This window comes from Oncorhynchus mykiss, chromosome 21 (assembly GCF_057628025.1).
Source record: "Oncorhynchus mykiss isolate SJ-2025 chromosome 21, ASM5762802v1, whole genome shotgun sequence".
NCBI lineage: Eukaryota > Metazoa > Chordata > Actinopteri > Salmoniformes > Salmonidae > Oncorhynchus > Oncorhynchus mykiss.
The window spans coordinates 44973460-45001052 of record NC_143042.1 but is presented as its reverse complement, the minus strand read 5'-3'; the positions used below and the strand labels follow the sequence as shown (position 1 = coordinate 45001052).

Here is a 27593-nt window from a genome sequence, read left to right as displayed (position 1 = left end):
AGGCTTGGGGTCATTGTCCATTTGGAAGACCAATTTGTGACCAAGCTTTAACTTCCTGCCTGACTGATGTCTTGAGATGTTGCTTCAATATATCAATTTATTTTCCATCCTCATGATGCCATCTATTTTGTTAAGTGCACCAGTCCCTCCTGCAGCAAAGCACCCCCACAACACGATGCTGCCACCCCGTGCCTCACGGTTGGGATGGTGTTCTTCGGCTTGTAAGCATCTCCCTTTTCCCTCCAAACATAACGATGGTCATTATGGCCAAACAGTTCTATTTTTGTTTCATCAGACCAGAGGACATTTCTCCAAAAAGTACAATCTTTGTCCCCATGTGCAGTTGAAAACTGTAGTCTGGCTTTTTTATGGCGGTTTTAAGGCAGTGGCTTCTTCCTTACTGAGCGACCTTTCAGGTTATGTCGATATAGGACTCGTTTTTACTGTGGATATAGATACTTTTGTACTGTTTCCTCCAGCATCTTCTCAAGGTCCTTTGCTGTTGTTCTGGGATTGATTTGCACTTTTCGCACCAAAGCACATTCATCTCTAGGAGACAGAATGTGTCTCCTTCCTGAGCAGTATGACGGCTGCATGGTCCCATGTACATTTGTACAGATTAACGTGGTACCTTCAGGTGTTTGGAAATTGCTCCCAAGGATGAACCTGACTTGTGGAGGTCTTGGCTATTTCTTTTGATTTTCCCATGATGTCAAGCAAAGAGGCACTGAGTTTGAAGGTAGGCCTTGAAATACATCCACAGGTACACCTCCAATGGACTCAAATGATGTCAATTAGCCTATCAGAAACTTCTAAAGCCATGACGTCATTTTCTGGAATTTTCCAAGCTGTTTAAAGGCACAGTCAGCTTAATGTATATAAACTTCTAACCCACTGGAATTGTGATACAGTGAATTATAAGTGAAATAATCTGTTTGTAAACAATTGTTGGAAAAATGACTTATGTCATCCACAAAGTAGATGTCCTAACCAACTTGCCAAAACTATAGTTTGTTAAACAAGAAATGTGGGGAGTGGTTAAAAAACGAGTTTTAATGACTCCAACATAAGTGTATATAAACTTCTGATTTCAACTGTAGATATTCCATAAAAATCTGCATTTTCCGGCTACAATAGTCATTTACAACATTAAAATGTCTACACTGCATTTCTGATCAAACATTGTTTCAAAAACAAGGACATTTCTAAGTGACCCCAAACTTTTGAACTGGAGTGTACGTTGTAAACTTTAATTGATAGGCTAGGTTGTACCAACCTCATGATGGGTATAGGGAAAATTTGAGTATAATGTTAAGTAGCCTAAACCTATCGATGTTACTTTGAGCTGGGTGAAAAGAATATGAATATGAACAGTTATCCAATATCCTGTAATAAAAATAAGGCCATGCTCATAAAAAAATAATCGTCCTCCCTCATCTTAAAACGGCACCGACCACCACTGTCATACTGGGAACCTTAACTGGCTGGGGGAGTCTGGGAGAGAAAACGGGGATGGGGGTTTCGGTTAAGTCAGTCCCCATAGGGGAAAGGCAAACAGATGTCGTCGTCTAGTTAGTCCTCATGGGTATTTGGCATGGGGACAAGTTCGGGGCAGCTCTCAGAGGGGCAAAAATAGACGTTTCTGGAGGGAAACAGACAGAGACAGTGTGGATTGCTGTGTTTATGTACAAACTGTTACAGAGACTGAGTGGCTGAGAGTAGGGAGAGTTATATGTTCCGCTGTATAAAAATAAACTTGAAATATTATAACACACTGGTGTCATCTAATCCAATTTAACTTCCAAAGGCCAATCTATCCATCCTTTGAAGCACCCACATCTTCCTACTAGAGAGTTGTTGCCCGCAATGAAATAAATGCAATGAAATAAATCTGAAATACTTATGTTAAGTAATCCTAGTATTTATATCTATATGCTACTTTTACCCACCCACCCATGTGTGCTGCGCCTTTGGGGGGATTAGAATGTTACATCAGTGATGATATCAGGCAGGTCTCAGATCAATTTTCCTTTAATAACCTCCTACAGGGAACGGGGGAGGGTAAACTGAACCTAGATTTGTCATTTTAGGGTCAACATACACCTCAAGTGCCTCTGGAAATACCATGACCACATACCATGTAATGTACTTTATAGTACAAACCACAAGAGTTACTGTTTTAATCAACAGAAAGCAACTAGGTCACACAATAGAATTCTGTATTAGTCCTGTGTGGCTCCGTTGGTAGAGTGCTTGCAACAGCAGGGTTGTAAATTTGATTCCCACTGCGGCAAGATATGAAAAAGTATGTATGCAGTACTGTAAGACGCTTGGATAAAAAGAGCCTGCTAAAAGGAATCATTATATAAACCTACATCCTAGATTTCAATCCATTGATATGTGTCGATAAGTTATTGAAGTATCTCACGAGCGAGAAAAGCACAGCAAAGCCATGGCAAAGCTCTCACAATAGCGTAGGAGAGGAACTTGTCTCACAAAGATCTGTGTTTATTCTATCCATGGTGCTAAGGAGACAGGACCTTGGCACTGTTTCTCAACTTTCTCTGCCAACATATGGCCAAAGATACCAACAAACGCGTTCATTCCCTGCATTATTGAAGAACCGCATTCTCTTAGCACGTTAGTTCTAACACGACACCACCTCTTACTCCAGTACGATACACGCCCGTACGAAGCAGACACAGGTTTGAGGTTAAAGACAAATAAAACCTTTTTTTTTTAAACAAGTGTGTACTAGTTTCTCTCTCCGACATGTTCAAACCGTTTCCTTTCATGAGAAACTGTGTCCTAGTTCCATGGTTTTCCTTCATTGAGTTACTTCCACACCCTTGGCAGGAGATGTACTGCAAACGATGCAGTATGAAGAAATGGATGAAAAGTAGAAATAAATCAAAATGAATAGGAATGTAAATAGTGTGGGTGGGTAGATGGCCTTGAATCATACTGCTTTATTCCCAGAGCCTGCCTATATCTCAGATAGGAGGAGGCTATTCAACACAACCAGGTAAATGGGACAAAACAGCGCTGACTGATTTAATACATCTCCTTTCCCACCAGGCAGTTGGCTAAATGTTGACAGAATGATGTCATGGTTTTGGTGTCACTGTGATGACATCATTAAGTTTTGAGCTGGGTGTACTATGCACAATAACCAACCAACCACATGGTCAGTGTGGGAGTACACAGTACTGTATTTCTGACCTCAGTTGGTCAGACACTGCTTTTCTTCTGTGGTCTCGAGGTGGTCAGCAACCGCTGTCGCATCTGTCTGTTTGGTCACAGAGTTTCCATCCTCTGAGTTCTGCAGCTAACTGAATCTGAAGTCCAATGCAGCTAGCCATTTTTCCAGTCTGTGGGCAGAGAGGCAGCTTATTTAACGCAATGAAACCTCTGCAGGAGGAAAAAAAGCGCACCGCTGTGAAGAGGCATTTAGGAAATGTCAGGCCACTTGCTCTTTACATCCCATAATGCTGTGCCCGAGGACACATTTTGTGAGAGCAACTGTCCACCCACACGTCGACGCTCTCATCCTGTGACGTCTGCGAGATAAAAGCGTGTCGTGATCTTCCCTCGACTGCTAATCCTCCCAAGAACACACCATTTCTGCACCGTCTTTCACAGCAGCAGCATCATAATGCCCCAAGCAGAATCCAGAGGTATACATACAGTGTATCTCTATATACGGCTCTGGCTGATCCCATACATTTAGATTAGACAAAAATAGACCAGAGACAGAACATATACCAAAAACAGATGTGCCACCACTAGTTCCTGTAAGACAAAAACATAACTGACTGTCTAACAGCAGGGGGTGAATCAGTGCACAGTAAACAGAGAGGGGCAGAGCAAAACCACATGCAACCACATCAAGTTCAACCTCAACTTAAGCTGCTATGGGCAACCCTAAAAATACATTTTTTCTCCATGTCGGTTGGGTCCTTAAGGTTGGGTCCTTTACACCAAAACTGTGCTGCACTCCTCCAAACAACACTAATTCATTTGAAATGGGTCACTAGCCAAGGGACTCCAAACACAGCGCCGCTCAGTCAACAGTTCATAAAGAACACTTGATGAGAGTTGACGATGAGAAAAATCACTCATCACTTCACAAAACCCTTTTAGTATGCCTGATTTAAATTCAGTTTGTGTCCCCGGTCCCAGTATTCAGGAAGCAGGACAGTATCTCTGTATAGAACTGCACAGTGTGTCACATAGCCACACACACATGCAAGCTCTGTTAGAGGCTGGAGCTGACCAAAACATTCCTCTGAAGGAACACACAAGCTAACCACTGTGAGGCACTTAAACAGTCAAATATGAGTTACAAAGAGCCCAAAGAAGGCAAGAAAACTGTCAGGGAGATGCAGGAAGACACCACAGCACAGAGATAAGCATGAACTATGAATGCAAGAAGAAAGAGAGAGAGATGCTCAATGAGTTTGATGAGAATACTTACAGAGTTGAGAGTTAAAGTTTGCTCCATGTATGGCGCTGTGTGCAGCTTGTGTTTGGCTTGTCTTCAGTGCTGCTGCAGCTCCACACGCCTGATGTGTGGAAACAAGTCCATTCGTCAGCTCACTCCGCGGTGTGTGTGTGTTTGCAGCCAGGGAGCGCTAAACTCAGGCGGAGAGCGGCAGTCCAAGATCCTGACAGCTACTGAGAGTTCAAACACACTCCCCCTGCTGCTACTGTGCCTTGCTTCCTCTCTCCCTCCCTCTCTCACTCCCTACCTACCTCCCTCCCTCTCACTTTCCTCTACCCACTCTATCATCCTTCCCTTTCCATTTATTTTTCTCTCCCTCTGTCTTCATTCCTCCTCACAGTTCCTTCTACGCCCACAAAGTGGATCTCTTAGCCTCAGGCAGGCAAACCAAGCTTTGTTATCCAGCCTATGATGTGTGAGGGAACGCAAAACCTTAGACTCACGGATAAGTGAGGGCCATCAACTCTTGGCACACACATAGGTACACAAAATAGCATACACTCACAAGCATTCCTTCACACTATTTATAATTCATTGGTACACATAGACCACAGAAACACACAGACACTCCAAACACACACACGCACACTTATCATTCAGTGTGCAAAGCATCTGATTTAAGTCAGAAATTAAAGCCTGAGATGAGGAAGGAATTGGCGTGCGAGGAGGGAGGGGGCCGGTGGGGCTTTGACAAGTGTGCTGAAAAATGAATAGAAGCGATACATAGTTCACAGACAACAAAGCCCTAGCGTGCAGCGAGACGCTCCTATCGCGTAATCTCCACACACACACAAAATACATCAACCGCTGATCATCACAGCTCCTCTGCTGAGACCAAATGGCAACCAGGACAAGCGAAACAGACAGAAAACAGCAGATTAGACTACCCGACAGGACAGTCTGGCGTAGCTACATGTCAGAGGCTATGTGAGGTCAAATATAACAGTGTTTACTGATTCCTGACCCCTGTTGCCGCGGCTCTGACGCACACGGCTAACCACGGGAAAAGCAACAGAGCCTCCACATGTGCTTGCAGCTTCCGTAGCGTCAAACGGTGAGAGGTTATCCACAAGCAGGGGTCTCACCACAGCGCTGCTGGCAGGGTCTCCCAGGGGCCCACGTTGTCCGCTCATGTAGAGATGTGACCGGTGGCAGCTTATCACATTTTGGATTCTCACAGCGTGAAAAATGGGCTCAATAACATTCTAGGGAGTCAAGGACAGAACTGAGGAATCAGGAGGGTAGGAAAAGCTCTCAAAACAAAACACCTTCCAATCCCTGTATAATGGGATATTCCAACGTGATGCACGCTAGTAATCTGGAGAGGCTGAGATACGAGGACACCTGTTATTTATATGGTGAGGAACATAGGGAATCTTACATTGTGGGTGTAAAACTCCTTTGATGTAGCTTGCACAACATGCACCAGTTTGTCATTCCATATATTGTCTTTAAAGGATGCCTGCCAAATGGAGGCTCTCACTTTCCTTATCAAGAAAGAGCAGATGATGTGTTTCTGTTGCTCTACATTGACAAATTTAGCAGACATACAGTAGTGAGTGCATACATATTCATGTTTCCTTCCCGTACTGAGCCTTGCGGCGTGGCTCATTGATCTTTGACTGATGATCATGTGAAGCTGTTATAGCGTAGTTAAACTTGACTGAATGCCGTTCTCCGGTGAAACAATGGTGTCTGGTTTAGCAAGGATGGTGACGCTGAGCCCTTGGGGTGATGAGCCCTTGAAATGGAAACCAGGGGTGGGCGACAGCCATAGATGAGGATCTAATTGCCTTTGGCCACCATTAGAAGAAAACCTCAAACATAGTAATTACCTGGAATGTATACCATGACTTAAAGCAGCATGGGTAAATTGCACTCACTTTGTCATGGTTTCAGTGTGGCTGAAATGATGACTGCACAATGAAAAATGTGCAAATACGCCACTGTTAAGTTCTTATCAGACCACAGACGTGCTTACACAACAACTGTTTTGCAGCAACAAAAAACTCCCAGAGGACCAGCAATTCCTAAGAAACCCTTAAAAGGTCCAATGTAGCTGTTTTAATCTTAATATCAAATCATTTATGGGAAACAATTATTACCTTGTGTGATTATTTTATTATTTTTAATTTAAATGGTCAAAAATAAACAAAAATAACTTCTTAGAAAATAGCAATTTCTCAAGCAAGAATTTTGCTAGGACTGTCTGGGAATGGTCTGTGTGGGGAGGGGAAAACTGAAAACTAGCAAAATGGTTCGGAACTCTTGCTTATTGGTTAACTAATGTCACAAGGCAGGCCAAAACTTCATCCCACCAAAACATTTCAGCCAGTTATTTCAAACAGCTCTTACACTAAAACGGTATTATCATAATTTTCACAATTTCACAGTATTATTCTAACCTCATAGTGTGGAAATATATATAAAACACATGACAAATCATGTTTTTGACTTCACTGGGCCTTTAATTAGGAACTCCACCATTTCATAACTTGGAAAAGTACAGCTTGAGGAAAATGCTAGACTTTAAAAGCGGGATTCCCTTTCCGGACTATGTTAAAATTCCCTCTGCAGCCACCCACTGACCAAAATACTATTTAGCTGGTGGAATACACCCAAGTCTTAATGTTCCAGGAAACACTTGAGGAAATCCTACTACTCTTACTTGCTGTTCCCAATTTGAACGGTGATTCCCATTCAGTCTGTGGCAACCCAAATATAGCCTTTTGTTTTGCTAGCCAAAACTATTTCTGAGAGAATTACAGTTTGCGTCATAGAGAGGATCAAACAGTAGGATGAGCTACTACACTGAGAGCCCAATTATAAAAGAGACATCAAAAATGAGTTATTATTTAATTCAATACGAGCTGACCTTAGTCCAATGTTCATTTTTCTCTCTATAATAGTCCTACATGTCAACTGAAATGCTTTTGATTACAAAGTATTCCTAGTATTGCAATATGTTTTGTATCTAGAAATGTAATTTATGTGAAGCCCAGGGTAACTTTCCTCGTCGTGTGGACAATAACATGTTGTATCCAATTTATTATGTTGGATTAGAGCTATAAGTAGTTCATTACTAGGTAGCATGTTTTCTTTGTTTGTTTAGGCCTATAGCAGACCTTTTTTGGGGGATCCTATTATAGGTGCATAATGCAGTTGTTTACATCCAGCATGTGCAGTTAGCAGGCTCTGTAGACAGAGATCATAGCTAATGCTAACAAAGTATGAAAGCTTTAGCTCGTCTTACTGACTTCACAGACACTTGCAACACGTCAAATGCCCCGTCTCTCTCCATAACCGTCACAGTAACTGTTGACCCTGAAGAGGCAGCAAGGCCCTAGTGTACTTGACCCTGAAGAGGCTGCAAGGCCCTAATGTACTTGAAAGAATTTGAGATGGCCTCAACCAATGACATCGCTTTAGCGTTCGAAAATGGTGAGGTGGAGCAAATCTATATATATAGAGTTCCCGGTTCAGGGATCACACACTGACTGACAATACCATTATCTTATATTCACTCCTCTGCAGTACCAGTGACTCAGAAATCCCTCAGACAAAAAGAGCAAAAACCGTTAAGTCGTAACATCCTATTGCTGTGTAGTACTAATGAACAGCCATGTTGAGGTAAGAGTGATTCAGCCGCTGTGCTGACAGAAGGCTCTGAAGTTGAGTCTTCCGCCCACTCCTTCGATGACAAACGCAAAAGTGAGCAAAACCAAATGTCAAAACCAATTAGGTCAGTCATAGGAAATGTACTTTACATTGTGTGAAGCTGTTCTGTACAAATCAAATCAAATGTTATTGGTCACATACACATGGTTAGCAGATGTTAATGCGAGTGTAGCGAAATGCTTGTGCTTCTAGTTCCGACAGTGCAGTAATATCTAACAAGTAATCTAACAATTCCCCAACAACTACCTAATACACACAAATCTAAAGGGGTGAATGAGAATATGTACATTTAAGTATATGGATGAGCGATGGTCGAGCAGCATAGGCAAGGTGCAGTAGATGGTATAAAATACATTATATACATGTGATATGAGTAATGTAAGATATGTAATCATTTTTAAATGGCATTATTTAAAGTGACGTTGTTTAAAGTGACTAGTGATCCATTTATTAAAGTGTCCAGTGATTGGGTCTCAATGTAGGAAGCAGCATCTCTGAGTTAGTGACTGCTGTTTAGCAGTCTAACGGCCTTGAGCTAGAAGCTGTTTTTCAATCTCTCAGTCCCAGTTTTGATGCACCTGTACTGACCTCGCCTTCTGGATTATAGTGGTGTGAACAGGCAGTGTTTTAGTTGTTGTCCATGATGATCTTTTTGGCCTCCCTGTGACATCGGGTGCTGTAGGTGTCATGGAGGTGTCATGGAGGGCAGGTAGTTTGCCTACGGTGATGCTTTGTGTTTGGCCCTGTCCGGGGGTATCATCGGATGGGGCCACAGTGTCTCCTGACCCCTCCTGTCTCAGCCTCCAGTATTTATGCTGCAGTAGTTTATGTGTCGGGGGGCTAGGGTCAGTTTGTTATATCTGGAGTACTTCTGCTGTCTTATCCGGTGTCCTGTGTGATTTTAAGTATGCTCTCTCTAATTCTCTCTTTCTCTCTTTCTTTCTCTCTCTCGGAGGACCTGAGCCCTAGGACCATGCCTCAGGACTACCTGGCATGATGAATCCTTGCTGTCCCCAGTCCACCTGGCCGTGCTGCTGCTCCAGTTTCAACTGTTCTGCCTGTGATTATAATTATTTGACCATGCTGGTCATTTATGAACATTTGAACATCTTGGCCATGTTCTGTTATAATCTACACCCGGCACAGCCAGAAGAGGACTGGCCACCCCTCATAGCCTGGTTCCTCTCTAGGTTTCTTCCTAGGTTTTGGCCTTTCTAGGGAGTTTTTCCTAGCAACCGTGCTTCTACACCTGCATTGCTTGCTGTTTGGGGTTTTAGGCTGGGTTTCTATACAGCACTTTGAGATATCAGCTGATGTACGAAGGGCTATATAAATAAATTTGATTTGATTTGTGCAGACCGCACCACCCTCTGGAGAGCCTTGCGGTTGAGGGAGGTGCAGTTGCCGCACCAGGCAGTAATACAGCACGACAGGATGCCCTCGATTGTGCATCTGTAAAAGTTTGTCAGCAGCCTGAAGAAGGCTGTTGCGCCTTCTTCATCACACTGTCTGTGTGGGTGGACCCTTTCAGTTTGTCTGTGATGTGTATGCCCAGGAACTTAAAACTTTCCACCTTCTCCACTGCTGTCCCTTCGATGTGGATAGGGGGGTGCTCCCTCTGCTGTTTCCTGAAGTCCACGATCATCTCCTTTGTTTTGTTGACGTTGATGAAAGGTTGTTTTCCTGACACCACACTCCGAGTGCCCTCACCTCCTGCCTGTAGGCTGTCTTGTCATTGTTGGTGATCAGGCCCACTACTGTTGTGTCGTCTGCAAACTTGATGATTGAGTTGGAGGCGTGCATGGCCACGCAGTCATGGGTAAAGAGGGAGTACAGGAGAGGACTGAGCACACACCCTTGTGGGGCCCCAGTGTTGAGGGTCAGCGAAGTGGAGATGTTGTTTCCTACCTCCAACACCCGGGGGCGGCGTGTCAAAAAGTCCAGGACCCAGTTGCACAGGACGGGGTTGAGACCCAGGGCCTCCAGCTTGATGGTGAGCTTGGAGGGTACTATGGTGTTGAATGCTGAGCTGTAGTAAATTAACAGCATTCTTACATAGGTATTATTTTTGTCCAGATGGGATAAGGCAGTGTGCAGTGTGATGGCGATTGCGTCATCTGTGGACCTGTTGGGGCGGTATGCAAACTGAAGTGGGTCTAGGGTGGCCGGTAAGGTGGCGGTGATATGATCCTTGACTAGCTTCTTAAAGCACTTCATGATGACATAAGTGAGTACTACGGGGCGGTAGTCATTTATTTCAGTTATCTTTTCCTTCTTGGGTACAAGAACAATGGTGGCCATCTTGAAGCATGTGGGGACAACAGACTGGAATAGGGAGCGATGTCCGTAAATACACCAGCCAGCTGGTCTGCGCATGCTCTGAGGACACAGCTAGGGATGCCATCTGGGCCAGCAGCCTTGCGAGGGTTAACAAGTTGAAATGTTTTACTACGTCAGCCACAGAGAATGAGAGAGGGGAGAAGCAGTCTTTGTTAGCGAGCCGTGACGGTGGCACTGTATTATCCTCAAAGCGGACAAAGAAGGTGTTTAGTTTGTCTGGAAGTGTGACTTAAGATTTCCTGGGGTAACAATGTAAGAAATAATACATTAAAAAAAATACTGCACAGTTTCCTAAGAATGCGAAGCGAGGCGACCATCTCTGTCGGCGCCATTTTATATAAGATACAGGTTTATGTTCCAAAGAGACTTGTTGAAAACCCTATTGAACTTAAACAGAACCAGATGCCTCAAGTTTTTGACACTACTGTTTAGGGTGTGTGTGTGTGTGTGTGTGTGTGTGTGTGTGTGTGTGTGTGTGATAGCGAGGGGCTGTAGAATCCCTGAGCAATGCTAATAGGGGAGAAATGTGGGAACGTCATTTAGTAGCACTGCTCGTTAGCAAGGCCATACCAACAGGGCCCATGCCTCAGGCTGCTCGTTAACAAGGCCAAACCAACAGGGCCCATGCCTCGAGCCCACACAAAGACCACTTTGTGAGCCACCCTCGCCGCAAGTGTGGCACCAAATATGAGAGTTGAAGGCAAACAGAAATGAAAGGTTCAAAAAGAATGGAAACTGGAGCAGAACGGGGGAGGGAGGTTCGGCTGAATGTCCAAATTAGTCAAGCTGACCAACTCCTCCGCATATAAGCGAGCCGCAAGCCCTCAAAATGCAGTTCCCAATAAAGATGGGTACACAACGGTACAGGGCCATTTTACAATGTTACAATAAGCCAGAACAGAGTTTTATTGAATTAAGTTGATTGAACACCAGATATTTTACTCTAATTCAAAAAACTCAAATTCCAGAAACACAAATGGGGTTAATACCAGGCAAACCGAGTAGGATGGTGCTAGGTTTTAAACGATATGACAACAGTTATAAATACTGCACTGGACATAGGGCCTACCTCCAGGTCGTCCAGTGATCGTGCCAGGCTGAGCCTCTTGGAGTGTCCAAAGGAGCGACGGCCAGAGGAGCGTCCGGCGCCAATGCCCCAGAACTTGGAGCCCTGTCATGGGGAGAAGAGAGAACATTAACCTTTTACTGCAGTGGGCTAAATCAGGGTCACACTGAGTATTTCTTAGTAGTCTTAAACAAATCTACTTTGAAACAAAAGTACACACCTCACACACATGGTTATGGGCTTTAAAAAAAATAAGACACCTGTACCATGCAGATATAGAGTTGAAATGAATTCCATTTTGATACTTCATATACATCACAGAACACTGAAATATAACAAAACTGTTCGAAATATAAAAAAATAAATGTTGATTAATTAAAACTATTAATTAAAACTATTAATAACATTCCACTCATGAGGCCACAAGGTCATTTGACTGCAGGAAAGGGATAAAGACTGTGCCAAAACATCACACTACTACATGGACCACTGATCCTATCATGGTTTCTGTCATACTTAGCTATGGGTCATGAGCCTACATAACACCATCATAAACATGACATAACACCTTTAACATGATGTAAGCATTAGGGATTAGTAAAGTAAACTTGTCAATGGTGATCATCCCTTTGTCTGGAATACATTTCCATACAAAATAGGCATATCCCTATACACTGTACAAGCTTGTAGTTTTGGAGAGATTTGCGAGTGATAAGAGACTATCTCACTGGGCAATTAAACCAAGATGATGTAAACCAACCAAGATGATGACAGATGTTCTTCCTGCCATGACCTTCAGGCCATATGGCGTGTCCTTAAATAAACAGGGGTCCTGACACGCAACTCCCTTCCTGCCCGACAACATAACTGTGATTGGCCAACAGATTGTACAAAAATAACGGACTGGCTACACACACACACACGGCCCATTAGTCTCAGTTCTGCACAATGTTGACGATTTCACAGACACCAGTTGAGCTGAGGTAGTGAAAAAATAGATGTTCACCTACTTTACCTCAAAAGCCTCCATCAAACTCAACTCCTCCCCTTTCATCTGCACCTTAATCTCACCGTTTCACTGCTACACCAAAGGAGCATGAGACACACATTTCGCCAGCAGCCCTGCTATTATAATGATGGGTGAAAGCCCAGCCTAATGTCTGAGCTGGAATAAAAAACTGCCGGTAATTACCATGGTATCACATGGGCTCTATCCTGTAATTTGCCTTAGCTTCCTGTGCAAAACTTATTTTCAGAACAGAGGACATTTCAGACAGACACATTATTCATCCGGTGTATGCACACAGGATAATAACTTTTGCTTGGATAAACAGCGAGAGACAAACACAACGATAAACAGCGTAATATTTTCCCCTATCATCTGACTCGGGTAATCTGCTCTCTGTACCAGAAAGAAGAGCGGAAATAGAAATGCATCTGATGGTAGAGGAGGATTCTCTCAATTTGTGCAAAGATTCTGTTTTGCCAAATGCCGGATATTCCATGGAACAAATCCATCTTTATCTACTGTACTCATGCATGCAATAGCGTAGCCACAGGAGAAACATATTATAAAAGGTTAACTTTCTGTATTGGCTTTTCAAAGTACTTTAATATGTTTTGAGGATTTTTCCAAAAGTTTAGAATGCACCTTTACTTCTGTGTCAACAGGAAACATATTGAGTATACAGTATACAGGTAACTGCCAAAATAAAGGAAACACCATCATAAAGTGTCTTAATAGGGCGTTGGGCCTTGTGATGCGTGGGTCAGCTGTTTGTTCACCAGCCCGCAACTGCTAATAACCCATCTGCAACCGGCATTCTACACAGTATGTGATAAAGTGAAATTGTGAGGACGACACCTAACCCTAGCCCGCAAATAGAAAATGGATAGCAGAACTATTTTTTTGACAGGCCCTTTTTTGATATGCCTAGGTTTCTGTTTATAATTTCTGACATTTTGGTAGGCTGTTTGTTAGTAATTAGATACATGCAGCTTCTCTTCTGTCAATACTTGTTGCCCTAGAAGACTAAACAAACCCTTGCTCACCAGAATGTCATAAAACAATAGAATGAATGCTTAAATCTAGTCGACATCGGTAAAGTTTGTTTTCGCTTTCATCTCAGCTTCTCTCAAGCAGCAAAGACTTTTAAGGGACCGCAGAGAACATGCACTAACGAAACATTTTGTGCAAAATTTCCAAATGACATCAGTTTGACCGGTTTTGAGGAAAATTAGAAGCTGTTAAAACGACCCAACATGTTTTTGATAAGATTTCAGTTTGGCTTGAATGCATATTTTATGTGGTTGAAATACAATCAGCTTTTATGATGCTGATAAAGACAACACTTTGAACGCGCCGTCAGGGACCGTCTGTAATTCTGTCGTGATGCGAAAATAAATAATATTTCTACACTTCTGTTCCCGAGTCACTGCGAGCAATGCTTAATTCGGCAGGGGTTAACACTATCTTCAGCTATGTGAGAGGTTATAGACCTACAGTCAGTGTCCAGAGTTCAGAAAGGTTAGAATTCCATTTAACCCATCTGAACAGTACAGTTCCCTTGATGTGACATTCTGAAGTCCCCATCTTGCGACTGTCGAATTTCTATAGCGCCTCACAATCATCACACATAACACTGCTATCATCCTCTTTCACCAAATCTTTCCCAAGCATTAGACTACTGTTCTGGCCCTCCCTTCTATTTATTTTCAACTCTCTATGGTACGCAAAAATCAGCAAGACAAAGGAGCTGATCGTGGACTACAGGAAACGGAGGGCTGAATGCCCTCATTCACATTGACGGGGCTGTAGTGGAGCAGGTCGAGAGCTGCTCTGTTGCTCTGTGTCCACATCACTAAGGATCTATCATGGTCCACACACACCAACACAGTCATAAAGAGGGCATGGCAACACCTTTCCCCCCCCCAGGAGGCTTTGAAAAGATTTGGCATGGGCACTCAGATCCCCAAAAAGTTTTACAGTTGCACCATTGGGAGGATCTTGATTGGCTGCATCACCGCTTGTTATGGCAACTGCTTGGCATCCGACCGCAAGGCGCTACAGAGGGTAGTGCGTACGACCCAGTACATCACTGGGGCCGAGCTCTCTGCCATCCAGGACCTCTATACCAGGCGGTGTCAGAGGAAGACCCTAAAAATTGTCAAAGACTCCAGCCACCCTAGTCATAGACGGTTCTCTCTGCTAACGAATGGCAAGCGGTACCGATGCACCAAATCTGGAACCAACAGGACATTGAACAGCTTCTACCCCCCAGCCATAAGACTGCAAAATAGTTAGTTAAATAGTTAGCCGAATAGGTACCCGGACTGTCTGCATTGACACTTTTTGCGCAAACTTTTTTTGACATACACTGCTGCTACTGTTTATTATCCATCCTGTTGCCTAGTCACTTTATTCCTAGTTATACTGTATGTACATACAGTGCCTTAAGGAAGTATTTATACCATTTGACTTTTTCCACATTTTGTTGTGTTATAGCCTGAATTGAAAATGAATTAAACAGAGATCTTTTTGGGGTCACACAATACCCCATATAATATCAAAGTGTAATTATGTTTCTCAATTTTTGTTTTACAAATTAATAAAAAAATGAAAAGCTGAAATGTCTTGAGTCAATAAGTATTCAATCCCTTTGTTATGGCAAGCCTAAATAAGTTGAGGAGTAAAAAAATTTGCAATAATAGTGTTTAACGTGATTTTTAAATGACTACTCCATCTCTGTACCCCACACATACAATTATCAGTCAAGCAGTGAATTTCAAACACAGATTCAACCACAAAGACCTGGGAGGTTTGCCAATGCCTCACAAAGAAAAGCACCTAATGGTAGATGGGTAAGAAGAAGAAAAAAGCAGACATTGAATAACCCTTTGAGCATTGTGAAGTTATTAATTATTTTTTGGGCTATACACCCAGTCACTACAAAGCCACAGGTGTGCTTCCTAACTCAGTTGCCGGAGAGGAAGGAAACTGTTTATGAATTACATCATGAGGCCAATGGTGACTTTAAAACAGTTACAGAGTTTAATAGCTGTGATAGAAGTAATGTCAAGGCTGTGGGTAACTGGTGAAAGGAGTCAGGCGCAGGAGAGCTGAGATGCGTGGACAAGGTATTTAATACAAGATAACACCAGTATAAACACATAGTATAGTAGTATAACATAGTATAAATACTATGGTGCGGGAAAAATACCGGTACCACAAAATAAACAGGCGTAATAACAAAACCCGGGACGAAATACCAGCCGTCAATAACAGCCTGAACAATAAAACAAACATGCACACAAACATGGTACTAAACCAGAGGGTTAAATAATGAACATGTAATGGGGGAATTGAAACCAGGTGTGTAGAAAACACAAAACAAACACAAAACACAAAAGAAATGGAAAATTAAAAGTGGATCGGCGATGGCTAGAAGGCCGGTGTCGTCGACCGCCGAGCGCCGCTCGAACAAGGAGAGGGACCGACTCCGGGGGAAGTCGTGACAGTACCCACCCCTTGACACGCAGCTCCAGCAGTGCACCGACACCGGCCTCTGGGACGACCCGGAGGGCGAGGTGCAGGGCGATCCGGATGGAGACGGTGGAACTCCCGCAGCATCGAGGGTCCAATACGTCCTCCACCGGCACCCAGCAGCTCTCCTCCGGACCGTACCCCTCCCACTCCACGAGGTACTGAACGCCCCTTGCCCGACGCCTCGAGTCCTGTATGGATCGGACTGCATACTCCGGGGCCCCCTCGATGTCCAGAGGGAGCGGAGGGACCTCCCGCACCTCAGACTCCTGGACTGGACCAGCTACCACCAACCTGAGGAGAGACACATGGAACGAGGAGTTTATATGGTAATCTAGGGGAAGCTGTAAACTGTTACAAACCTCGTTCACTCTCCTCAGGACATTGAACGGCCCCACAAACCACGGGCCCAGCTTCAAGGCAGGGCAGGTGGAGGGTCGAGAGCCAGACCCAGTCCCCCGGTGCGAACACTGGGGCCTCACTGGGGTGGCGGTCTGCGCTGGCTTTCTGATGCCTCACGGCCCGCTGAAGGTGCACATGAGCGGCGTCCCATGTCTCCCCTGAGTGCCTAAACCAGTCCTCCACCGCAGGAGCCTCGATCTAGCTCTGATGCCACGGCGCCAGAACCGGCTGGTACCCCAGTACGCACTGGAAGGGGGAGAGGTTGGTAGAGGAGTGGCGTAGCGAGTTCTGGACCATCCCTGCCCAGGGTATGAACGCCGCCCACTCCCCCGGCCGGTATTGGCAATAAGACAGCAGAAACCTACCCGCATCCTGGTTTACTCTCTCCACCTGCCCGTTACTCTCGGGGTGAAAACCTGAGGTAAGGCTGACCGAGACCCCTAGACGTTCCATGAACGCCCTCCAGACCCTTGACGTGAACTGGGGACCTCGATCAGATACTATGTCCTCAGGCACCCCGTAGTGCAGGAAGATGTGTGTGAACAGGGCCTCCACAGTCTGTAGGGCCGTAGGGAGACCGGGCAAATGTAGGAGAAGGCAGGACTTAGAAAACCGATCCACAACGACCAGGATCATGGTGTTACCCTGTGTGGGAGGAAGATCCGCCAGGAAGTCCACCGACAGGTGCTACCGCGGCCGTTGTGGAATGTGTAAGGGTTGTAACTTCCCTCTGGGCAGGTGCCTAGGGGCCTTGCCTTGCACTGGGCGCACACCGAGCAGGAGGAAACATAAACCCTCACGTCCTTAGCCAAGGTGGACCACCAGTACTTCCCTCTAAGACAGCGCACTGTCCGACTGATGCCAGGATAACCAGAGGAGGGTGACGTGTAGGCCCAATTGATCAAATGGTCAAGAACAGAAAACGGAACATACAGACACCCAGCTGTAAACCTCCGGTAGTAGTTGGCAAACCCTAAAAACCACTGCACTTCCTTTACCGTGGTGGGAGTTGGCCAATTACGCACGGCTGAAATGCGGTCACTCTCAAAAAATAAACTCGAGGAGGCAGGTGAAGTGGAGGGCCAAATGTACCCCTGCCCCAGAGATTCTGAGACATATGTTTCCATAGCCGCCGTCTCCTCTTGCGACAGGGGATGCACGTGACTCCTGGGAAGTGTTGCGTCTACCAGGATATTTATCTCACAATCCCCCCGTCGATGGGGTGGTAAAGGCAAGAGACAAATTGGCATATTCAGAGGGGATGAGCACGGTGGAGACCTGAGCTGGAATTTCCACCGTAGTAGCACTGACAGAAACCACTAAACACCTCCCTGAGCACTTTCGTGACCACCCCAAGAGAGCCCTCTGTTGCCACGAAATAGTGGGGTCATGACAGGCCAACCAGGGTAGGCCCAGCACCACGGGAAACAAAGGAGAATCAATAAGGAAGAGACTGACTCTCTCCTTGAAACCCTCCTGCGTAACCATGCCCAGTGGAGCGGTGGCCTCCCTAATTAGCCCTGACCCTAATGGTGAACTATCTAGGGAGTGCACAGGGAAGGGCATATCCACAGGAACAATGGGGATCCCTAAACTATGGGCAAATGATATGTCAATAAAATTCCCAGCTGTGCCTGAATCTACGAGTACCTTATGCTGGGAATGCGGGGAAAACTCAGGAAAATTAATAAACAAAAACATGTTAGCAACAGGGGGCTCTGGTTGAGCCTGGTGCCGACTCACCTGGGGTGACACGAGAGTGCCCTGCCTGCTGCCTCGACTCCCAGAGGAACCTCCCCAGCACCTACCGGCAGTGTGCCCTCTGCGGCCACAGATGGTGCATGGAATGGCCCCTCCTCCGGTCGCCCTAAGTGCAGCACCTCCCAGCTCCATGGGCATCGGAGCGGTGGCGTTGGAATTCCGGACCCTGGCCGCCGGTGTGGGATGGAACCGACAGACCCCGATCTGGACGTCCGCGGGTAGCCAGCAGGTTATCCAGCCGGACGTCCTCACGCAGACTGCACCGGTAGTGATCAATCAGGGCTCTGTCGTTCCATCCCGCACCGGCAGCCAGGGTCCGGAATTCCAACGCAAACTCCTGTGCGCTCCTCGTCCCCTGCCTCCGGTGGATGAGACGTTCACCCGCCGCTCTACCCTCAGGCGGGTGGTCAAAGACTGCCCGGAAGCGGTGGGGGAAATCCTCGAAGTGGTCCAACACCGCTTCTTCTTCTCCCCATACGGCGTTGGCCCACTCCAGAGCTTTCCCTGAGAGGCAGGAGACGAGGGCGGCCACGCTCTCACAGCCCGAGGGAGCCGGGTGGACGGTTGCCAGGTAGAGCTCTAGCTGGAGCAAGAACCCCTGACAACCCACCGCCGTTCCATCATACTCCCTCTGGAGGGCGAGCCGAATCCCACTGGGCCCGGGTGAAGGAGGGGTGAGTGATGGTGAGACTGGTGGTGCTGGTGGAGACGCTGGAGGGACTCCTCTTCTCTCCCAGCACTCCATGGTTTGTAGAACACGAGCCATGGCGCTGCCGAGATGCTGTAGCATGGCAGCGTGCTGCTGGACTCGCTCCTCAACCCCAGATGCAGGGGCACCTGCTCCTGCTGACTCCATTCCGAGTGGGTGTGTGTTTCTGTCAAGGCTGTGGGTAACTGGTGAAAGGAGTCAGGCACAAGAGAGCTGAGATGCGTGGACAAGGTGTTTAATACAAGATAACACCAGTATAAACACAATACTATGGTGCGGGAAAAATACCGGCACCACGAAATAAACGGGCGTAATAACAAAGCAACAAAATAAAAGTCGTCAGTAACAGCCTGAGCAATAAAACAAACACGCCCACAAACATGGGGGAAACCAGAGGGTTAAATAATGAATATGTAATGGGGGAATTGAAACCAGGTGTGTAGAAAATAAAGACAAAACAAATGGATAATGAAAAGTGGATCGGCGATGGCTAGTATGCCGGTGACGTCAACCGCCGCGCGCCGCTCGAACAAGGAGAGGGACCGACTCCGGCGGAAGTCGTGACAAGAAAACTGTGTATGGATCAACAACCTCTTACTTACTACACAATACTAACCTAACTGACAGAATGAGAAGAAGGAAGCCTGCACAGGATAAAAATATTCCAAAACATGCATCCTGTTTGCAACAAGGCACTAAAGTAATACTGCAAAAAATGTGGCAAAGCAATTAAGCCACTTTTTGTCCTGAATACAAAGTGGGGCAAATCCAATAAAACACATTACTGATTACCACTCTCTCCACTCAAGCATAGTGATGGCTGCATCATGTTATGGGTATGTTTGTAATCGTTAAGGACTGGGAAGTTCTTCCAGGATAAAAAAATGAAACAGAATGGAGCTAAGCACAGGCAAAATCCTAGAAGAAAACCTGGTTCAATCTGCTTTCCATCACACTGGGAGATGAATTTACCTTTCAGCAGGACAATAACCTAAAACACAAGGCAAAATCTACACTAGAGTTGCTTACCAAGAAGACAACATCAATCAAATCAAATTGTATTGGTCACAAACACATATTTAGCAGATGTTATTGCGGGTAAAGCGAAATGCTTGTTCCTGAATGGCCGAATTAAAGTTTGGACTTAAATCTGCTTGAAAATCTATGGCAAGATCAGACCTTGACAGAGCTTGGAGAATTTCGAAAAGAATAATGGGCAAATGTTGCACAATCCAGGTGTGGAAAGCTCTTATAGACTTACCCAGAAAGACAGCGGTAATCACTGCCAAAGATGCTTCTACAAAGAATTGACTCAGGTGTGAATACTTATGAAAACAAGATATTTCTGTATTTCATTTTCAATAAATTTGCTATAAAAAAAGAATCTAAAAACATATATTTTCACTTTGTCATTATGGGGTATTGTGTGTAAATGGGTGAGAAACAAAGTCTGTAACACAACTAAATGTGGAATAAGTCATGAATACTTTATGAAGGCACTCTATCTACCTCAATTACCTCATACCCCTGCACATCAACTTGGTACTGGTACCCCATATAGCCAGGCAGTGGAGGCTGCTGAGGGGAGGACTGCTCATAATAATGGCTGGAACGGAGCACATGGAATGGCATTAAACACATGGAAAGCATGTGTTTGATGTATTTGATACCATTACACTAATTCCGCTCCAGCCATTACCACGAGCCCGTCCTCCCCAATTAAGGTGCCACCAACCTCCTGTGTAGCCAAGTTATCGTTACTCATTGTGTATTTATTATTACTTTGCTATTTTCTTTCACCTGCATTGCTGGAAAGGGCCCGTAAGTAAGCATTTCAATGTTAGTCTACACCTGTTGTTAACGAAGAATGCGACGAATATAATTTTATTTACTGTGATAATGGCCAAAATAATGGCCTGCCCAACATATTTATACATGACTCTAAGCATGATGGAATGTTAATTTCTTAATTAACTCAGGAACCACACCTGTGTGGAAGCACCTGCTTTCAATAAACTTTGTATCCCACATTTACTCAAGTGTTTCCATTATTTTTGCAGTTACCTGTAAGTAACCATTTAAGTACTTCTTCCATGGGGAAACTCACTCCCATCACAGTTAAATTGTGAAACAGGGACATCTTGTGGACAATGAGGAGAAGAACAGAAAAGGCTGTTTGGAACTGAACTTTCTCTGGATGTGGATTTATGACAATGACATCATTGAGGTATACACTAACAGGTGGCTTTTTCAAGCTCAGTTCACAGCAGTGAAATGGCTGTTGTGTCAGAGTGAATGGTCTGTCCAACCTCTCAGTGCCTGGCAACTCAACTCCTGCAACTGTTTTATCACTTCCTGTAGAATGTAGTTGAACATAAAGCAAACAGAAACACACAACCAGATGCTAAACAGAAGGGAGCATGCAAATGTATTTTTGTTGCGTTGCACAAAGCAAATATAGGAGCTATTTTAACTTTGGGTTAGGGTTACACCCTGGAAAATTTTACTCTGGGCTCCTGGGTGGTGCAGTGGTCTAAGACATGGCACCTCAGTGTTAGAAGAGTCACTACAGAGCCTGGTTTAATTCCAACTGGCTGTTATTGAGAGTCCCATAGTGTGGTGCATAATTGGCCCAGTGTTGTTAGGGTTTGGCTGGGGTGGGCTGTTGTTGTACATAAGAATTCGTTCTTAACTGACTTGCCTAGTTAGATAAAGGATAAATACATTCAGTAAACACATACAAGCATTGACACATCATGCAACACAACAGCATTCCCTCTTCTTATCTCACCTTGGTATTGGCATCTTTCCTGGGATTTCCATTCAGCAGCTCTCCAGATTCTACTCTCCAGAGTCGTTTGGCCCACTCCTCCCTCTGGGGCAGCATCATGGTCTCTGCTGCCAGGTACCTGTCTGGTGGGATCTGGCTCATGGGGGGTGGCAGAGCGTTGGTGCTACCCACCGTGGCTGGTCCTGACCAGCTGTTAGTGGCCGGTGTTGCCTGGGACTCGGGCTCTCCACATCGGCCCTTAGGCCACCTCTGCTTAACACTCATAGAGAACCAGCGCTGACTGCTTCTGAAGGAGCCTCCTCCTGTTAGGTTATGTTTCTGGTTCTTAGCCAGAGGGTACGGTGGTGGCGGGGGCTTGAACTGAAACTCCAACCTGGGAGGAGGACCACCACATAGGCCAGTTAATGACGCCGGGCCAGGTAGAGATTCGGAAAGGGAATTTGTGCTGCCTGGATTAGGATGGCCGTTTAGTTTTAGCCAGCCATTTTGATGAGCTACTATTTGGGTGAGGTCTCCTTCAGCCTGGGGGTAATCCTCCCATGGACAGCTGGGGAGCTGGCCCCCAGGGTCGTTTCCGCGGGCGATGGGGAAATCCCTGTCCGCTCTTTCCTCAGGGGGGGAGGTGTTTCCGATCCCACTGTCTCCGTTGCTGCTGGCGCTGCCATTCTTACCGGTGCTGCTGCGATTCTGTTGCGTGTGGAGGTGGTGGGCTGAGTCTCTGTCCAGCCTGGTTCTAAGCCTCTCCACTGCCTCCCCCATTTCACAGTATAAGACAGATACAAACTGGAGAACGGAGGGGGGAGTGAGGGGGAACTCCAGGCAGCCCTGGGTGTCTGGGTCGGGGTTGCAGTCGATGCCGAAGCGCCCTGTGATGCCCAGGTGGTCACTGTGGTGGCACAGCTCAGGGTCGATGAAGAAGACGTGGCATGAGGTACTCAGGGGACCGTTCTGGCCAACGTGGCCGCCAGAGATGTGTGCAGTGGTGACCAGACAAAAAAAGCGCCTGTCCTCGGAACACACCACGCCCAGGACAAGGTTCTCGGCAGGGAAGGCGGCCAGGACGGCTCCTGTGTCATCACAGAGGCGGACGCAGTCGAACATGATCTTCATCATCACCAGCGTGTGGGTCTCCTGCTCTGTGCCCATATGTCTGATACACCCGCGGATCACCTGTAGGCAGTCGTCCTCTGAGCCGTGTCTGGACAAGGCCAAGATCAGTTCAGTAGAGCCCAGGTAGCCCACCACCATGGCTGTGTTCAGAATACTCCAGTCTCGATTCACATCATCCTCCTGCTCGTTGAAAACAGAGTCGCCGTCTGCCACTCGGGCGGTTTCCTCCGCAGAAAGGAAGACAGGCTGAGTTTTGGAGTTCAAAGGCTGGTTCCAGTGGGACATGTCAGGTTCTGACACAGGTCTTGGATTAGCTGGGTTGGCATTTACGGAGTTAGATGACGAGTTGCCAGAATGGGCCGAAACAGTGCGAAAAACTCCCCCCTTCTGAAAAAGCTCCTTTCCCTCTATTCTAGAAATCCTTAACTCCTCGTCGCTGGAGGATAGGTCCACCAAGGGCCCACTCCCGACAAGCACCACCAACAGTAAGGGGCCTTTACAGGTGCCAATCAACTGCACCACAGCCTCATGGGATGCCTTTGCCACATCAGTTCCGTTGACGCTCACTATACGATCCCCCTGCTTCAGTCCCACATGGTCTGCAGGGCTGCCCTCCAATATTCCACTCAAGAGGCACGGGCCTTGTCCCGATAAGGTAAACCCGTATCCTACACGTCCTCGAACAACCTCAACCCGTCTGACTTCATGAGGAGAGGTCAAATCCAGACGCCTCCGCGCCCCTTCAGCCTGTCCCGGCATCCTCATCCTGAATGTGGCCGTTTTTTCAGATGCAGAGCGTTGGAACCGAATGTCACTATGGAGTGGTATCTTTTTAGTGCCAACACTGAAGTGTAAAACACTAAAAGTAGACAAGAGAGAGAGATTTAAGCTGAGTGAGATACAGTGTATTAAATAATGATTAGGCATAGGCCTACTGTAACATTATTTTTAACAAACTGAAACTGTAACACTTATCATGTGATATCATTATGGTACACAACATATTGTTTGTTATACAATGTATAAACTAAATAATAATGGTGTGATACAATGTATTGTGCACAAAAGCCATAAAATATATTTCCCCATTATTTTAGAAACATTCACTGTAAAGAAAATACTGTAAGATTTCATTCTGCAGCAATAATGCTGCACACTATAACAATCTCCAATTTTTTTTAACGAAAATATATACATGAGTTGTTATAGTTTAAGCAGACAAGTGTGGGTTGAAGAGACCATTTAGCCTCGTTCCATGTCAGCGTGCAAATGAACCATCTCCTTGCCAAAGAGTAGACAGCGCCAGCTGGCCCCCTTCTCGAGAACCGTTCAATCAATGCACGAGCATTCAAGCGAGACGTTTGTTAAAGAAACATGCTCGAGCGCCTTGATTTGGTTTCGTTTGACATCGTTTCTCTACCGCTCTTGGTTAAATGTTTACAAAACAGCAGACTAGTTCGGCATTGTCCATCAAAATACAACAAAACAAAATATAGCCTTGCTAAAATATTTCCTAGTATTAAATGTAAAGTAGTCTCCCACACTCTCGACGTCTAGATATAATGTTGCCAGTGCTGAGACTGAAATTACCGTTTAAAAGCTTCATGAAGTCAGTTTAAAGGTTGCATACTCCCAACAGTACAAACGAGTTAGAAATCCACACGTGCGTAGTTTCCGTAACATAACTTATATTTTCCAAAGTTTCCCTCCAGTATTATGCTATTCCATATACCACGGATGACAAACTCCACCCGCCTCCATTCATTGTTGGGGAATACAAAGCGTCTTTCATAGTAACCATGACATCGTTTTCAGAGCACGTGATTTCTTACGCCAATCCCCCAGTCTGAGAGCTCAATATTCAAATATTTGCGGTGATCCTATTGGTTCTGATCATCTGAAATTGATAGCCTAAATAAAAACATTGTTGATGTTGTTCAGGTCACATTTCAAACACATATCATTACCAACATGCGCTAATTTACACTTTACTAAGCATGACAAATAACTATGCAGATGTAGCCTAAATGGCTATTAAATGCAACCACCACAAAAATAATAATGTATATATAACAAGCTAATTAACATGACAGGATGAATTACACCTCTTAAGAGGTGATCATTTGTTGCATCCTGCCAGGAAAGAAAAACAACAACAAAAAAACAGTGAATTATGGTCAAAATGTTGCAAGGTCGCAATAGGAGTGAGTCACATGGTCCTATTGCACACCACAGTCAAATAGACACAGTGAGTCAGTCAATGGAAACAGTGAAAGCCGAGAAGTTTTATGCATGTTTAGGCCTACTAAAACTCTGGACAAAAACCTTAGACCTTGTAAGATAGTGAAGTGATAGATAGTCATTTGAATCAAATGAGCAGGCTATTGATATTTTTTTGTATATTTTTCTGTATATTATTTAGCTGTTTTCACAAATCTAAAATGCAAAGCCTATATGTGGCAAAACTACATTCAACTCCCTTCTATTTAATCCCATGGTTTCACATGAGAGAGCACTTCAAGACAATGCAGTTTTAAGTGAGTTAATGGAACTGTCATCTCAAATTATCCACAACACTAACCATTTCCTAGATTTGTCTAATTACGATGTCTTGCACTTTCAATCGCTCAATGTGATAAAAAAAATGGTTTTAACAACATATATTGTATATCCCTTCCCTCTGAATGAGGACTTTTTCAGTCAAGGCACTAGCTGTCATATCAGATATATCACATTCAGATACACTACCGTTGAAAAGTTTGGGGTCACTTAGAAATGTCCTTGTTTTTGAGAGAAAAGCACATTTTTTGTCCATTTAAAATAACATAAATTGATCAGAAATACAGTGTAGACATTGTTAGTGTTGTAAATGACTATTGTAGCTGGAAACGGCTGATAATTCATGGAATATCTACATAGGCGTACAGAGGCCCATTATCAGCAACCATCACTCCTGTGTTCCAACGGCACGTTGTGTTAGCTAATCCAAGTTTATAATTTTAAAAGGCTAATTGATCATTAGAAAACCATTTTGTAATTATGTTAGCACAGTTGAAAACTCAATAAATCAATCAATAAAACTGGCCTTCTTAGACTAGTATCTGGAGCATCAGCATTTGTGGGTTCGATTACAGGCTCAAAATGGCCAGAAACAAAGGTCTTTCTTTTGAAACTCGTCAGTCTATTCTTGTTCTGAGAAATGAAGGCTATTCCATGCGAGAAATTGCCAAAAACCTGCAGATCTCGTACAGTGCTGTGTACTACTCCCTTCACATAACAGAGCAAACTGGATATAACCAGAATAGAGAGGACATGTACACTAGATTGTCTAGTTTGAGAAACAGACAAGTCCTCAACTGGCAGCTTGGTTAAATAGTACCCGCAAAATACCAGTCTCAACGTCAACAGTGAAGAGGTGACTCCGGGATTCTGGCCTTCTAGGCAGAGTTGCAAAGAAAAAGCCATATCTCAGACTGGCCAATACAAAGAAAAGATTGGCAAAATAACACAGACACTGGACAGAGGAAGATTGGGAAAAAAGTGTTATGGACAGATTAATCTAAGTTTGAGGTGTTCGGATCACAAAGAAGAACATTCGTGAGACACATACAAAATGAAAAGATGCTGAAGGAGTGCTTGATGCCATCTGTTAAGCATGGTGAAGGTAATGTGATGGTCTGGGAGTGCTTTGGTGGTGGTAAAGTGGGATATTTGTACAGGGTAAAAGGGATCTGGAAGAAGGAAGGCTATCATTCCATTTTGCAACGTCATGCCATACCCTGAGGACGGAGCTTAATTGGAGCCAATTTCCTCCTACAACAGGACAATGACCCAAAGCACAGCTCCAAACAATTCAATAACTATTTAGGGAAGAAGCAGTCAGCTGGTATTCTGTCCATAATGGAGTGGCCAGCACAGTCACCTGATCTCAACCCTATTGAGCTGTTGTGGGAGCAGCTTGACCGTATGATATGTAAGAAGTGCCAATCAAGCCAATTCAACTTGTAGGAGGTGCTTCAGGAAGCATGGGGGGAAATCTCTTCAGATTACATCAACAAATTGACAACTAGAATGCCAAAGGTCTGCAAGGCTGTAATTGCTGCAAATGGAGGATTCTTTGACGAAAGCAAAGTTTAAAGGACACAATTATTATTTCAATTAAAAATAATGATGTATTACCTTGTCAACGTCTTGACTATATTTCCTATTCATTTTGCAACTCATTTCATGCATGTTTTCATGGAAAACAAAGACATTTCTACGTGACCCCGAACTTTTGAACAGTAGTGTAGATGTAGGATCTTAATTTGAGCCAGTTTGATACAGCAGGAAAATAATCCAGCAGCAACAGAAAATGTGAATGGTGTGGATTATATTTCATGCACTTTTATTTTAAGGGTTGATACATTTTTCATAAGGGAAAATCAAGTCTGCCATTTGAAAGTGGAAATTCAGAAGCCTTTTAAAACCTCAAATACACTACAAGTTAAACATGTCTGTCACGTCCTGACTTTAGTTCCTTTGTTATGTTTCTTGTTTAGGTTGGTCAGGGCGTGAGTTGGGGTGGGCATTCTATGTGTTGTTCTAGTTTTGGTTGTCCATGTGTTTGGCCTGGTGTGGTTCTCAATCAGAGGCAGCTGTCAATCGTTGTCTCTGATTGAGAACCATACTTAGCCTGTTTTTCCCACT

The 27593-nt window shown here is 44.8% G+C and overlaps 1 protein-coding gene across 4 annotated transcripts in view; it reads right to left on the bottom strand.

Moving 5' to 3' along the window:
- Positions 1–24726, bottom strand: part of LOC110500660 (regulator of G protein signaling 12) — an 80599-nt gene extending 55873 nt beyond the window's left edge. For 3 of the 4 annotated variants that reach the window (XR_016490356.1, XM_021578147.3, XM_090214766.1), the window contains exons 1-3: positions 24495–24726; positions 21795–23763; positions 11592–11693 (exon numbers count right to left, since the gene is read on the bottom strand). Coding sequence is in view for 3 of the 4 variants with exons in the window: in XM_021578147.3 (XP_021433822.3) it covers positions 11592–11693; positions 21795–23669 (1977 nt within the window). In the remaining variant the exon portion in view is untranslated. Of the gene's footprint in view, positions 1–4477; positions 5748–11591; positions 11694–21794; positions 23764–24494 lie in introns of those variants that run through there. The other variant, XM_090214767.1, reaches the window with a different exon arrangement.
- Positions 24727–27593: the final 2867 nt, after the last annotated feature.